Raw genomic sequence first — 15,330 nt, forward strand, 5'->3', positions numbered from 1 at the left:
AAGACTTTCGTCTTGTTTACATCAGGGTCCCCCATTTTCATTTCATAATGAATTGTAAGTAAGGGTGCAACTTGCTCCGTGCAATCCATTCTTTGTGGATTTAGCCCACAGTCTTACCTGCTGATTAACTGGAAAATTTCTGTTTATCTTCTTCACCTGTAAAATGCAACAACAATAACAACAGAAAATTTGTTAATATACAACGCCCTTTCCCTCCCACGAAACAGCTTCATACAACAGTGTAGACTTCAAAACATTTGTAAGACCCCTGAAGGCAGTCCAGCTGACATGTTTTCCAAGGAAACATAAACAACTACACAAACCTCGGTTTCCAACGTGTTCCCCGTCGTGGAAATGAAAGAAATAAAATAAAAATAATCTAACCCTAACTAACCTTAGGATGCACTTGTCCTAATATACTAACCTACACTGTAGCATTCAACACTTTGATGAACATTGTTACTCAGCTGATAGAGTTGTGCCCTTCCTGATGACTTGTCGTGCAGAACTTGTAAGTCGCTTTGGATAAAAGCGTCAGCTAAATGACTAAATGTAAATTGTAAATGTAAATGTGGTAACGAAGGAGATGCATTAAAACTACGTAATTTATTCAATGTATGCAAATAGTGACAATGGGATAGATATCAATGAGCTGAGGTTCCAAAGGTTCTCCTCTGTTAAGGCTTTCACACCGGTCAGGCTCCGTGTTGGAGCCGGTTCCCGAACGTAATCTCGCACCGGCTGGCACGTTCAGACCGGGATTAATTGGTTCAGAACGTGACAAATCGGTGCTCAGCTGGCACCGAAAAATAGTTGGGTTTTCCTCGCGAACCGTGACATCATCAGTGGGCGTGTAGTGGGTGCTATGGACATAATTCACCATTAGATTGTTTTGATGTATTGATGGGGCACTGTCACTTTAATGGGGTTGGGCTTAGAGAAGACGCGCTGGTGGAATGTCATTCATAAAAGGTTTTGGTGACGAGGAGCTGTCAGAGTTTAGCACGGCATAGATCTGACAGCTGTCACTTGTGCTAAGGAGATAATAAACGACACACTACTTGGTGTTGTCGCAAGATAGAAATTGTGCGTCTCTCCTTTCCGACGATTTCTACATTGGTGACCCTGTTATACGTTTTGAAGACGCTTCCGCGGCAACATGTCTACGAACGCAGTTTCACTTAAATTACCTGAGTTCTGGGAGTCGTCAGCCTCGGCATGGTTTGCGCAAACGGAGGCACAGTTCGAGCTGCGTGAGATTACCTCGGATACCACAAGATATTATTATGTGGTGTCAGCCCTGGGAAGTTCGACAGCTAGCAGAGTGGTGAGCCTCCTCAAGAACCCTCCGGCTCGAGATAAATATCTCACGATCAAGTCTCATCTGTTAAAGACATTCGAACTTTCCGATACCGAGCGGGCCAGCCGGTTGTTTTCTTTGCAAGGGCTCGGTGATAGCAAGCCATCGGAGCTCATGGATAGGATGCTGGATTTATTGGGAGAGCACAAGCCTGATTTCCTTTTCATGCAACTTTTCCTGCGTCAGCTGCCTTCTCCGGTTCGGGCCGCTCTGGCCAACACCACTATAGACGATTGCCTCGCTCTGGCCGAGGAGGCTGATACGTTTTTTTTGGCTGGTCAACAGCACTGTGCAGCGGCAGTTTTCCCAACCCAAGCCTTTGTTTCACCGCCGGGAGACTGGAACTTCACCGCCGCAGCGACAGCCCCTCGCCAGCAGCGTGACGCGGACGCAGGGCTGTGTTTTTATCATGCACGGTTTGGACCTAAAGCCAAGCAGTGCCGCCCGCCGTGCAGCTTCAGTGGGCCGGGAAATGCCCGGGGCGGCGCTCGTTAGTGGCCATGAGCGTCGGTCAGGCTGGCAGGCTACTGTTTGTCCAGGACACCATCTCCGGGCGGCGTTTCATGTGCGACACGGGCGCGCAGAGGAGCGTCTTGCCGGCTTCTAGAGTGGACATCCTATCCGGCGGACACGGACCCCCCATGGAGGCCGCCAACGGCACCCCCATCCGCACATACGGCACCAGGTATGTCGAAATGTGTTTTAGTGGCCAACGGTTTGGCTGGGACTTTATCACAGCTAATGTAGCCGTCCCTCTTCTAGGCGCTGATTTTTTGTGTGATTATGGACTGTTACTGGATGTTAAAAATTGCCGCTTAATTGATGCCATTACGTTCTGCTCTTATGCTGGTGCGCTTGGGGGTGCAGACTCCATCAGACTCTCTAGCATGCTCTCCGCCGCAGATGAGTTTCAACACCTTCTCGCCGAGTTACCTGGCCTCACGCGGCCCACGTTCTCATCATCTACAGCCAAGCATGGAGTGGAACATCATATCGCCACGACCGGCCCTCCGGTCTATGCCCGGAGCTCAGCATTGCCAAGGCAGAGTTCGAGAACATGGAACGCCTCGGCATTGTCCGTCGCTCCGACAGCCCATGGGCCTCCCCCCTCCACATTGTCCCCAAGCCGGGAGGCGGGTGTTCCAGACGTTCCAGCGCCTTATGGACTCTGTGCTATGAGACTTGGATTTTATTTTTGTATACTTGGATGATATCCTCATAGCCAGCGCCTCTAAGGCTGAGCACATGTCCCACCTCAGGATGCTTTTTGAGCGGCTAAATGAGCATGGACTGATAATCAACCCGGCCAAATGCCAGTTTGGGCGGTCGACCATTGACTTCCTGGGGCACAGAGTCACTAAAGAGGGAGCGGTCCCTCTTCCCATGAAGGTGGAAGCGGTGATGAATTTTCCCCGGCCGCCCACGGTTAGGTCACTGCAGGAGTTTCTCGGAATGATCAACTTTTATCACCGCTTTATTCCCCAGGCGGCTCGGATTATGCGGCCGTTGTATGAGGCCCTTAGGGGTAAAGCGCCAAAACATGCTGTCGACTGGTCTACAGAGAGAGACAAAGCTTTTCTGGATGCCAAGGCTGCCCTAGACAACGCCACCATGCTGGCATATCCTTCCTTTAAGGCCCCAATCTCCATCACCACCGACGCCTCAGATTTTGCCGTGGGCGCAGTGTTTGAACAGTGGGTAGGCGGGGCTTGCCAGCCGCTCGTTTTTTTCAGCCGCCAGTTAAGCCCCAGCGAGCGGAGGTATAGCACCTTCGATCGGGAGCTCCTCGGCCTCTACCTTGCCATCCGCCATTTTTGTTTCCTGCTGGAGGCCTGCCAGTTCACGGCCTTCGTGGATCACAAGCCGCTGACGTTCGCCATGGCCAAGGTGTCTGAGCCATGGTCCGCCCGTCAACAGCGACAGCTCTCAATGTCTCAGAGTTCACTACTGACATTCAACATGTGGCAGGTAAAGCAAACCTTGTCGCAGACTGCCTCTCACGGGCTGTAGTGGGCGCCATCCACTTGGGGCTGGATTACACCGGTATGGCGGCGGACCAGGCTACCGACCCTGAAGTGCAAGATTTCAGGTCAGCCACCTCAAGCCTGCGGTTAGAGGATGTGGTTTTTGACAGCGCTGGCACCACACTCCTGTGTGATGTCTCTATGGGGCAGGCCCGCCCCATCGTTCCCACAGGATGGAGGCGGCGTGTTTATGACGCTGTTCACGGCCTCTCCCACCCGGGAAAGAAACCTACGCAGAGGCTAGTGTCCGCCAAGTTTGTCTGGCCTGGGCTTAGAAAAGATGTAAGAGACTGGGCTGACTCCTGTTTGGAGTGCCAGCGCGCTAAAGTGTACCGTCACACCAAGGCCCCCCTGCAGCACTTCCCTGTACCTGAAAGGAGGTTCGACCACGTGAACGTTGACCTAGTGGGCCCCCTGCCCCCCTCACACGGCTTCAGTTACCTCTTTACTATGGTAGACAGGACTACCCGTTGGCCAGAGGCAGTTCCACTGTCAGGCACGACGTCCGCCGAGGAGGCCAGAGCCTTTATTGGAACCTGGGTCGCCCGGTTTGGCACTCCAGCCGACCTCTCTTCAGACCGGGGCCCACAGTTCACGTCCGAGCTCTGGAACACGGTCGCCAAGAGCCTGGGCGTGAAGCTACACCGGACTACGTCATACCACCCGCAGGCCAATGGGTTATGCGAGCGCTTTCACCGCTCAATGAAAGCAGCACTTCGGGCCAGCCTTACTGACAGCGGCTGGGTCGACCGGCTCCCGTGGGTCATGCTTGGTCTCAGGACGGCCCCCAAGGAAGACCTTCAGACCTCCTCGGCTGAGCTGGTTTACGGTCAGCCTCTGCGGGTGCCAGGGGATTTCATTCCTAACATTACTGCCCCCTGGTGTGCAGCCCAGCAGCGGACAGCACTTCTGGAGAAGGCTAAGGTATTCACGCCGGTCCCGACCTCACAGCACGGCCTTCCCCGGTCGCATGTCCCTACAAGTCTGCAGTCACGATGCCCACCGGGACCCCTTGAAACCTCCATACGACGGTCCGTTCATAATTTACCATCCCTCGCCAGCTCTATTTGTCTATGGAGAAGTTCCCCTTCTTTGCAGGGCTATAACTTTTTTAATTCTATTGCTACATTGCCATTATTATGGCCCATTCAATGTCCTATATGTATTGTTCAGGGTGTAGCAACGTTAAACTTTTTCATTCACATATTCATACTAAAATATGGTCTAAAGTATAAGTATGTTTTTATCGTTTTCTGCAGCTTTCTTCAGAACGTGATTTATAGCCCTAAATGCATTATATTGATGATCAAATACAGTTTGGTAGGAATCTGTGCGATTTCAACTGGACGTACTTCTAGAATGATCTATGTATGATCTGATGATGACCGGATGGGCGGGGGATCGTTTATAATTCCGTGGGCAGCGTTAGATGATTCATCCAGAGTGGGTCATATGTTCATCATAGCAGTTTATATGGAATACGTTAGAAAATAACGCTGAATCTTACCGTATGTTCATCGCGCCGTTGGACGATCAGCGTGGAGTAGACCGTTTTCGATTATGGGATGTTGATCCTGATGAACCATTTCCAGGTTGTATAATACTATATACGTCCAAATAACGTTGTTTATTGAGTTAGGGCGAGCGATTGATCATCCAGTGTGTTGAGATGGAGTCCGGCTACCGATCGCGAGTGCCCGGAGCACATATGGATGAGCACTTCCTGTTTGGCGCGCCCCTCCCTCTTGGCCGATCTGCCGATCGGCCACCAGATGGCGCTCTCGAACCGTTAGACAGTTGAGTGGAGCTCACCAGTACATCTCAGGGCTCCAGAAAGGAAATATGATTTCGATGACAGATTTTGGAAATATTGACATCAAAGACATCTTCGGCAGAATGAGCATGGCTAGGAATGACGTCTTAACTCGTCCCCGGCGATCATAGTGTTAACACCTGACCTGAAAACTTTATTTAACAGATTGCAGAATGGGTACAATACAGTACGGCTCAATACACACAATTGTTAAGGGGATGCAGACCAGAGAAAGACGTTTGTCTTGTTTACATCAGGGTCCCCCATTTTCAATTTATAGTGACATTTATGACATACACAACATACATGACATCATGACATCATGACACATCAGTGTATGATGCTACAATAACGAATGCCGTTATTGGTAATCAATAATCAGAAACAACGTCCCCCGCCCCCCCCCCCCCCCTTTCATGCATTCATGGTGGAACATGATACCGATCATATGCATTTTGATTTTAAACCTATTCATCATCACGCTATAAAATGGGAACGTATTGATGAAAAAATTATTTAGTGTGGTGATTTTTGGCTGGTGAAAATGCTGAGTGGCTAGTGACTTTGGAAAACCACTAGCCACAGTGGCTAGTGAGCCAAAAAGTTAATGTCAAGCCCTGTTTGTATGTGATGTGTGTCATCTTGTATTCATTCCTTTTTCTTTCTCCCCTTCCCAGATGCCACTCGTCTCACTGATTGGGCTGATTGCACCTGCTGAGTGCACCTGCGGGCAGTCAGTTGGGATGAGTGGGATATAGCCTGGAAGATGACACACATCCAGGCGCCTCATTGTGTCACTTTCCAGTGACCACTGTGTATGAGGTTGCCTTTGTTTGCCACTGCGTGTGGATATATATATATATCCATATATTGTATTAGCCTCTTATTTTTCTTACCACTGTGTGTGGGCAAGTATGTATATGCAGTTAGCCCTATTGCCATACACCTGATGGACTGATGATTGTGCCAGCCTTTGCTGCACATTGTGTATGGAACCGTGTGCTCTTTGATGTTCACACGGCTACATAGTACAGTAGCTTCAAGGTTTGTCTATCTTGGCTTGAGTTGCCTTAGTGTATTTACCTTGTTTGTCCTCCCCTACCTTTTTCCCTGTTTGTTATTTGTTGTGGGTTTCATTTCCCTTCTGTTGCCTTTATAGTATAATAAATGTCATTTACCTTTTGAAAACGCATTTGTATTGTTTCTTGCCTGCCGGGACCAGTGCTTAAAGCACCTACTGGACGGGCTGGTTTTCATGTACAGCCCGCTCCAGCGATATTTTATATGGTCATGAGACCTTTGTACATGCTTAACGAGTCAGCGCGAGAGCGCACACAAAAGAATACACGCACACACGCTGTATACGTTTGAAATTAATCGTTCCAGCAAAGTATGCTTCTATTATTCAAATTACTTGTTTTAATGGGTATCATAGTAGTAATTCCTACTGTAGAACATGACATAATAGCATGATATCTGATTTATTAATGCCAATACTGGATGACAACCGCAATTGGCACATGAAAAGTGTAAATGATGGATTAGTCAGGAGCAGTTCAAGACACCCCGTTTAGCTCAACTGGTTAGTGCGCTGCCTGTGGAGCATATCGTCCCCAGTTCAAATCTCTTGGTTACTTAATTTTTTTTGTAATGTTAATTCATTTATCCACTCTGGTTGATAAGATAAGATATTCCTTTATTGATCCCCTTGGGGAAATTCAGGCATCATAGCAGCATGGGGGGGGGGGGGTATCAGCCACTCCTAATCCACAGCATACTATCAACTATTTCAAGAATTAAACCCCTCCACGCTGGCTCCTGTCTTCCCGTGAAGGCCACAACCCCCCAATTTTAGACCACAGCTGAGAGAGAGAGAGAGAGAGAGAGAGAGAGAGAGAGAGAGAGAGAGAGAGAGAGAGAGAGAGAGAGAGAGAGAGAGAGAGAGAGAGAGAGAGAGAGAGAGAGAGAGAGAGAGAGAGAGAGAGAGAGAGAGAGAGAGAGAGAGAGAGAGAGAGAGAGAGAGAGAGAGAGAGAGAGAGAGAGAGAGAGAGAGAGAGAACAAGATGTTTAGTTACAGAGGGTACAGCCAAGACGTGATGTGGGTTGTAATCGTTCTTGCACAGGTGACATTGGGTTTGTTCAGCTTCAAACCAAAACGCGACTGTCCAAAAGGTTTTACTCTTTACCTGTTAACCCGCCTAAAAATACATCAAGTAAATGGAAGATTGCTCCACTTCTACAAGGTCCATTTGCATGTTCTTGGTATCTAGGGACATCTATGGATCTCATGGAATGTATTCCAGTGTATTGGGAACATATGTTGAAATATACACTATGATGACTGACTGCTGTTTTGACAGGATTAGGGTCTTTACTCTTGGCTAAATTTGAAGAAAAAAAAACGCAAATTATGTCATACAGTCTGGGGAGATTGATTTATGATGTGATGTCGGACTTAAGAGGTAAGAATTAACATTAACATTTAAGCCATTTATGTAAGACTCAAAGGGAACAATGGCCATTTTTGGGAAAAAAATAAATCCCACACTGTACTCATGCCTGCGCATTCATCGAGAACACGCTTCAAAGCCTTTTGGGGAGAGTGTCAAAGTAATCTTGCTCAATGAGGAAATTAATGGAGCACGAAATGACAGCGAATTAAAACTTTAAAACGACATACTCAACAATAGGCAGAGTACCATTTTCTGGAGGATGAAAAGCTTCTAAACTAGGGCAGGTATATCTTACATTTCTGAGTTTGTTCATTTTGCAGTGCCCATTGATTTTGTGAGTTTATCACCAAACGGAAGTCAGGACATTAGTGCAGCAGGGCTGGTTTTAAAAAATTACGTTTTCCAATATCACCGATGCTACTACTCTCACTCAACCCTCGACAACACTGGTGAGCGTAACTTCTGAATCTGACTTGTAAACAAAAAGCAAATCAGCCAAATTGAAGAGATCACCGCTTGTCTGTTTGGTATAGCCTGCATACACCAACCACACAGCCCTCTGCCTGCACCGTGCATCTGATGTACAGTAGCCTGTGTACACCAACCACAGTCCTCTGCCTTCACCGTTCATCTGATGTAGCCTGCATACTCCAACCATACAGCCCTCTGCCTGCACCGTTCATCTGATGTAGCCTGTCTACACCAACCACACAGCCCTCTGCCTGTACCGTTCATCTGATGTAGCCTGTCTACACCATTACACCAACCACACAGCCCTCTGCCTGTACCGTTCATCTGATGTAGCCTGTCTACACCAACCACACAGCCCTCTGCCTTCACCGTTCATCTGATGTAGCCTGTCTACACCATTACACCAACCACACAGCCCTCTGCCTGTACCGTTCATCTGATGTAGCCTGTCTACACCAACCACACAGCCCTCTGCCTTCACCGTTCATCTGATGTAGCCTGTCTACACCAACCACAGCCCTCTGCCTTCACCGTTCATCTGATGTAGCCTGTCTACACCAACCACACAGCCCTCTGCCTTCACCGTTCATCTGATGTAGCCTGTCTACACCAACCACACAGCCCTCTGCCTTCGCCATTCATCTGATGTAGCCTGTGTACTCCAACCACACAGCCCTCTGCCTGCACCGTTCATCTGATGTAGCCTGTGTACTCCAACCACACAGCCCTCTGCCTGCACCGTTCATCTGATGTAGCCTGTGTACTCCAACCACACAGCCCTCTGCCTGCACCACTCACGCTTTCCAGAGAGTAAGCTCACAAAGTCGAGGGCTACAGGAAAACGACCAAACTTAGAAATGTAAGTTATACCTGTCCTAGCTTACAAGCATTCCTCTTCCAGTAATTGGTACTCGGCTTTGTTATTGATGATCCATTAATTTCCTCATTGAGCTGCCTGGCGAGATTCCGGTTATGGCGCTCTCTCCCCACAAGGGTTTGAAGCGTGTTCTCTCTGACTGCGCAGGCATGAGCACAGTGCAGGCTTTTTTCGTTGTAGTTGTAGTACCCCCTTAATAATATATATATATATTTTTAATGACCGTTGTTCCCCTTCAAGACTATCTCTATACTTTCAGAGATGTGTCCTTTCTTTCGAAATCTGCATATCCTAATTACCTCATACACCTTGTTAAAAGGCCAAGGCTGGACCCAGTAATACGGTACCCATTAAATTTTTCACACTATTCTCACAATGAGTCATGTGTTATACTGTGTGACCCTCGTTTAGTTCATTACAAATTAGTCAGGCTTGCCTGATCCCCTGGAGTCTCACACAAGCCCTCTCACATGCAACCGGGCCAATGGCCACTATATAATTACAAAGCTGTGAGCCTCAGGTCTCTGGCTGTTGGAGTGCCCTTTGCCACCTCCAGGCCGAGTGGTGTATGTGGGTGGCGGTTTTGCCTCTCGGGAGGGTGGCTTTTGCCTGACAATCAGACTGAATTGCATTACGTAGAATAACTTAAAGGTAGGGGGGACTAGCAGCTGGCGATTCAGGGTCTGGATCGAGGCAAAGGGTGGCTTAAAATAGAAACAGGCTCAAATTAGATTTCAAGTGTAGTGTAAAATGACCCAATCTATGCCTATGGTTTGGGAATCTATTTCCAAAAGAGGGTAAGCTAACCAGGAGAAACACCTTCCACCTGTAATTAGTAAATAAAATGAGGCACCACTTACGAGATAAGGATTTTGACTGAGACTGGGTGAGAGCTGAACACTTGAGAGATGGAATCAGTAAGAGTTTCTGAGGTGCATAATTGAGTAACGAGTATTATTTTGAAGCCTTTAGATTATATTCTGTGGTGATGACAACTTTGGAACATACTGTAGTATTTAACCCCTTAAGCCTGACGGGCCGAGATTTATTTCACGTCATGAATAGATTAATACAGTCCGTATTAATTCATGTAGCGTTTTTAAAGTAAAGACCCTAACCCTATCAAAACAGCAGTCAAAGTGTATATTTTCAGCACTATGTTTGTTTACCAATGATATTAAGCGTTATTAGCTAAATATGAATTTATAGAAACCTCAGCGCATTGAGTCGGAAACCGGAGGATATAGAAGCGAGGAAATTATGCCGTCATCCATGTTTGTAGTCCTATGAAAGAGGAGACCCAGGGCTTTCGATGGGCTTTCTAATTTCATAAAACTACACTACCCAGCTCATGCCAGTCCCTGTCAAATCTTTTTACGTTATTTTCGTAATTATGTCTCACAGGGGGAACAAACCTGAACGTTGTTGCCATAAAATAGAACGTAGTTTGTTTCTTTACCTTTCTGTGAATGTCTAGAAAAGAAAAGAAAAAATACGCATCTCAATCAGATGAAAAATTACATTACAAGAAAGTAACTTACAGTAGATTTCATTCACAATCTTTGCTGCCCTGTTACAGGCGCCTGGTGGTACTAAATCCAGATTGAACTCTGCCATTGGAAAGAGGAGATTTGGCCCGATCCATAGATGTATGAGGTGGCCATAATAAGGTCCTTTATAGGCCTGATATTCTATATTCATATTTAAAATTGCATGTGTCCGGATGCCAAAATGTTGTACTGTATCTACAAAAAAAACTGTATTTAAAATCTGCCCATTTATTCATTTGCTTAGATTTTTTTGTACACGTGATCTCAAGAAGGTGTTGAATGAATTTTTTCACCGTCAAAGATGGAAAAAAAAGATTATAATAATAATTGATATTCTCCTTTGGTTTATTACAATTTACTCAAGCATAGTAACGGACACAATATTTCTGACCATAGATGTCCCTAGATACCAAGAACATGCTAATTGACCTTGTAGAAGTGGAGCAATCTTCCATTTACTTGGGTATGTACTTTTAGGCAAATTTTCAATTTTAAAGTCTCATCCAATTAAATAGCATTTTTCGTTGAACTGACATAGGTCTACTTTGGTTGTATGGTGCAAGCCAAGGACAGGTGGTGAAGCGTTATGCCAAGAGCAGAGCACAGAGCTCAGTAAAGTGCATCAGAGAGGGCACATCTGTCTGATTATGCCCACATTCCGCTTTAAAGATCCAGTACAATGATGTTTTAATTCAGTTATAATTGCTTGTTGTGGAATGTTAACTCATTCCCACCAACAACGAGTTTACTCGTTATTGGGAGCCAACGCTTGAACGCCAACAACGAGTATACTCGTTATTTGATCGTTTTTCCTTTTTTCCGATATTTTTATTCATTATTCATCCAGGGACCTTGGTGTTACCATAGGGAATGAGTATGAGATCGCCAAAGTGCAATACCGGCCACATCCAGCTAGACGGCGGTATCGAGCACCCTTTGTAACCTTGTATCTTGGCCTGTGTAACGGCCAAATGTCTCCGGGCTCACTTTTCTTTGTCAGGCGAGTGGAGCGGTTCTCTCGGTTGCAATGAAGCGTGTCAAATATCCCGATCCATATATTGTGGTGGGTTATGTCGTGGACCAAATGGACATCGGATGTACCAGATGGCGATCAAACAATTGGAATATTATTTTTGGAATACTCCCGATCACAGGTAAGGACTATCTGACGTACATTTTAGCTTGATCATCGTGCAATGCTTTTATACCGATCGGGCTGATGAGTGTTTTTAGTGTTCAATACGAATGCCGTTACTGGCAATCAAATAATCAGAAATGACCCCCCCCCCCCCCCTTTCATGCATTCATGATGAAACATAATACCTATGATATAGATTTGATTTAGGAAGAATAGCGTGTACAGGCAAGAAACGGCAACGTTTATAGTAGAATTTACGTATAAGACGTATTACTCAGCCCTTCGAGAATTACCCCAGACCACGCTATAACCATACTTATATTCACCACGGTATAACACGGGAACGTATGGATGAAGAAATTCATTCTTTTTCACATATTGAACGATAGATAGGTGATGTCAAATGGGCCATAGTATTGTATCCATAGCTATAATATAGAATATAGTTATATCTCTACAAACAAGGTGACGCACTCCTATCTTTTAAAGCGTGGCAGTGCTAGAACGGGGCCCGGCTAATCCCCGGCAGTCAATGAGTTAATGTCATGAGTATAATTTGTTCAGCTTCAGGTGCATCATTTGATTTGTTATAAGTGTTTTAGGTCACCCTCTCTGAGCACAGCCAACTCTCAGTAGGCTGAGGGGCGTGGCCTTCTGTTCACTAGACACCAATTGACTGTTAAGCCCCGTGTCCTAGATGTGACTGATGGGCCAATCAGACGTAGTGGGATTGACTGATGGGCCAATCAGAGCAGCTACATATGACTGATGGGCCAATCAGAGTAACCCGTGCATATTATGAGATATTTCAGAGGAAGCAGATTGGATATGTGAAATGGCTTGATTTTGTTGATATCCAGGAGGATAGAGATCAAAGGGCTTTACTCATAATTTTCACAACAACAACAGCTCAAACATTTTGGGTGATTTTATGTCAACATACCGTTAGGTTATGACTATAACCAAGTTCTGTTAATTAGGGGTGACGCTCGGCATCACTCATGCACTCCCTCGCGTACGTGCACGCGCACTGAATAAATTCCACAAATGTACCTTTAATACCAGTATTCGTCTGACCACACCCCTCGTTAGCTTACCTTCATAAGCAGGTGTGTGGTTTTTGATTGATTGAAAAGTTTATTAACAGATTGCAGAATGGGTACAGTACAGTACAGCTCAATACATACAATTGTTAAGGGGATGCAGACCAGAGAAAGACTTTCGTCTTGTTTACATCAGGGTCCCCCATTTTCAATTCATCATAACATATATGACATACATGACATACAGATAGACAGTACTGCTACATCTATACATTTATGACATATCAGATTTGCAAATACAGTACTGTTTGTGATACAAAAGTGTCCAGAAAAGGAGTGTATATACATTTGGCATAGAAACTGTACATTGGAGGAGGTTGGTTGGGTGGGGTGGGGTTGGGTGGGTTGGGTGAGGGCTGTACATTGGAGGTGGGGGGGGGGGGGGGGGGGTTGGGAAGGGGACACACACACATTTTACACTGTACATTGGAATATTGACAAAGCCTTACTTGGTCATTTACTGTACAACTAGGTTAGGACATTTGTAGGGGCCAGTTTCGAATTGCAGTCTCACGTAGGTGTTTTTTGAGAGTGTTTTTGAAGGTGGGTAGTGATTCACATTCCTTTACAGCTTTAGGCAGGGCGTTCCACATTGATGTGGCATAATTGCGAAACGTGTTTAGTCCCTTGTTTGATCCGAATCTGGGTTTTACATGATTTGTGGAGCTCCCTCTGGTGTTGTGATCGTGGTATTCACTGACCTTTGGGAAGTATTTTGACATGTACATGGGTACCTTGGTCGCGTAGTGTATCTTGTAGACCAGGCCCATTGCAAGTTGCTGTACTCTGTCGTCTACTCTAAGCCATCCTAGGTTGTCAAAGTGGGCAGGGGTGAGGTGGGTTCTAGGAGTCAGGTCAAGTAGTAGTCTGACTAGCTTGTTTTGAGATGTTTGTAATTTGTTTTTTAGTGCCTTTGAGGTGCTTTGGTACCATGAGGTGCAAGCATAGTCGTAGTACCCTTGAATGAGTGCTCCTGCTAGAGTCTTCAGGGTATTCTTGTTTACCAGAGAGGAGATCCGGTACAAGAATCGCGTTCGTTGGTTGACTTTTTTTATTACATTGGATGCCATTTTGTCACAGGAAAGATTAGCCTCTAGGATGGAACCCAGGTAGGTAATTTCATCTTTCCTTGTGATAATATTGTCACCCACTGTAACCGAGAAGCCGTCGGTCTTTCTGAGTTTGTTATTTGAACCGAAGAGAATAACCTGCTCTCCTCCTTCCCAAGCTTTCACCACAAGGTGAGGTCAAGGGCTGCAGCGGCGTCGGATGCCGAGCGTCACCCCTAATTAACAGAACTTGGTTATAGTCATAACCTAACGTTCTGTATCATTAGGGGATCCGCTCGGCATCACTCATGCACATAGGGAGGCCGAGCGGAGCCACCGGCCGACAAATACACCCAGCTGAAAGCCCCCCACGACCATCAGAACAGGGAGGGCTGAGCCCCCCCGACCCCCCCTAATGGAGGGCACCCCCCCTATTAGAGGTTTCCCGGGAGGGCGACGGACCCGACCGTGCGAAGAGGCACTCAAGCAACTCAACGCACAGGGTGAGCAGACCGTGGCCTGACCCCACGACTACACACACGCACAACCCGCATGCCACCCGGGAACGAACGGAGGGAACAACCTCGTTACTGACCCCAGAAACACGGGGTCAAGGGCAAACCCAACCCCGTGGCAAGGCCGTAGCAGCGGAGCACGAAGGAAGGCCCAGACCCACCAAAGGGACTGGACCCCCTGGAACGGGGGCCCGGAGAAGTCCATGATGCCAGCATCAAGACCCCACCAGGTGGGCACTTAGTGACCCCGCCCCCCACATCGCCAGCGTATTCGAACAAAGGCCCCTCAGCCGAGCGGGCCCTGTCCCCCCAATAGTACACCGCCTGGCACACTGACCCTGCAGAACAGGCAGTCAGCATGGCCGTAAGCACACAAAAAAGGTTAACCAACGGAAGCAGGCAGCGCACCGGGGAAAAACCAGGCAACAGGCTGGTTACCCGAGCCTGGAGACTGCGGACGAGACAGGCGCCAGAGGGGACAGCTGAACACAGCCGCCCCGGCGGAAGGGGCGCATGCTGGCGTTGTTGCATGACCAAGCCTCCATTTAAAAAACCCCACCCAGAGGGGTCGAGGCAGAGAAGGCTGACACGATTGGCAGACGTCATGAACGTGCAGGGGCACCCTCAACCGGTTAACCCGGGAGTTGCCACTGCTCCAACACACCAGAAAACCAACCACCTAGTCGTTACCCTATGCGGTGGTTGGTCCCATAACCCCTCAGGAAAAAACTCCAAAACATACCTGCGGCACTGCCGCAGTACCCGTGTTCCAGTTTCCAACAGGGTTATCCCGGGCCTACGGGTCAACGAAAACATTACTTCGGACCGGGCCCGGTGATACGGGGAGCACAGGGTCCCCCGAGGAGGTCAAAGACCACTCCAACAGGCCCCTCTTCGCCATGCGTAAGAGAAGAGCGCAAGAATGGAAAACCAGCCCCAACACCCCGTACTTGGTATTCCCAGGAGGTCACCCAACC

The 15,330-nt window shown here is 47.3% G+C and overlaps 1 protein-coding gene across 1 annotated transcript in view; it reads right to left on the minus strand.

Moving 5' to 3' along the window:
- Positions 1-15,330, minus strand: part of sntg1 (syntrophin, gamma 1) — a gene marked incomplete at both ends in the record, with an annotated part of 83,751 nt that overhangs the window by 26,155 nt on the left and 42,266 nt on the right. Inside the window, one exon of the mRNA XM_084328121.1 lies at positions 118-156. Within this exon, the coding sequence (XP_084184247.1) occupies positions 118-156 (39 nt within the window). The remainder of the gene's footprint in view (positions 1-117; positions 157-15,330) is intronic.

The sequence above is a fragment of the Notolepis coatsorum genome (genome assembly GCF_963971535.1).
Source record: "Notolepis coatsorum genome assembly, chromosome: 13".
Classification (NCBI taxonomy): Eukaryota; Metazoa; Chordata; class Actinopteri; order Aulopiformes; family Paralepididae; genus Notolepis; species Notolepis coatsorum.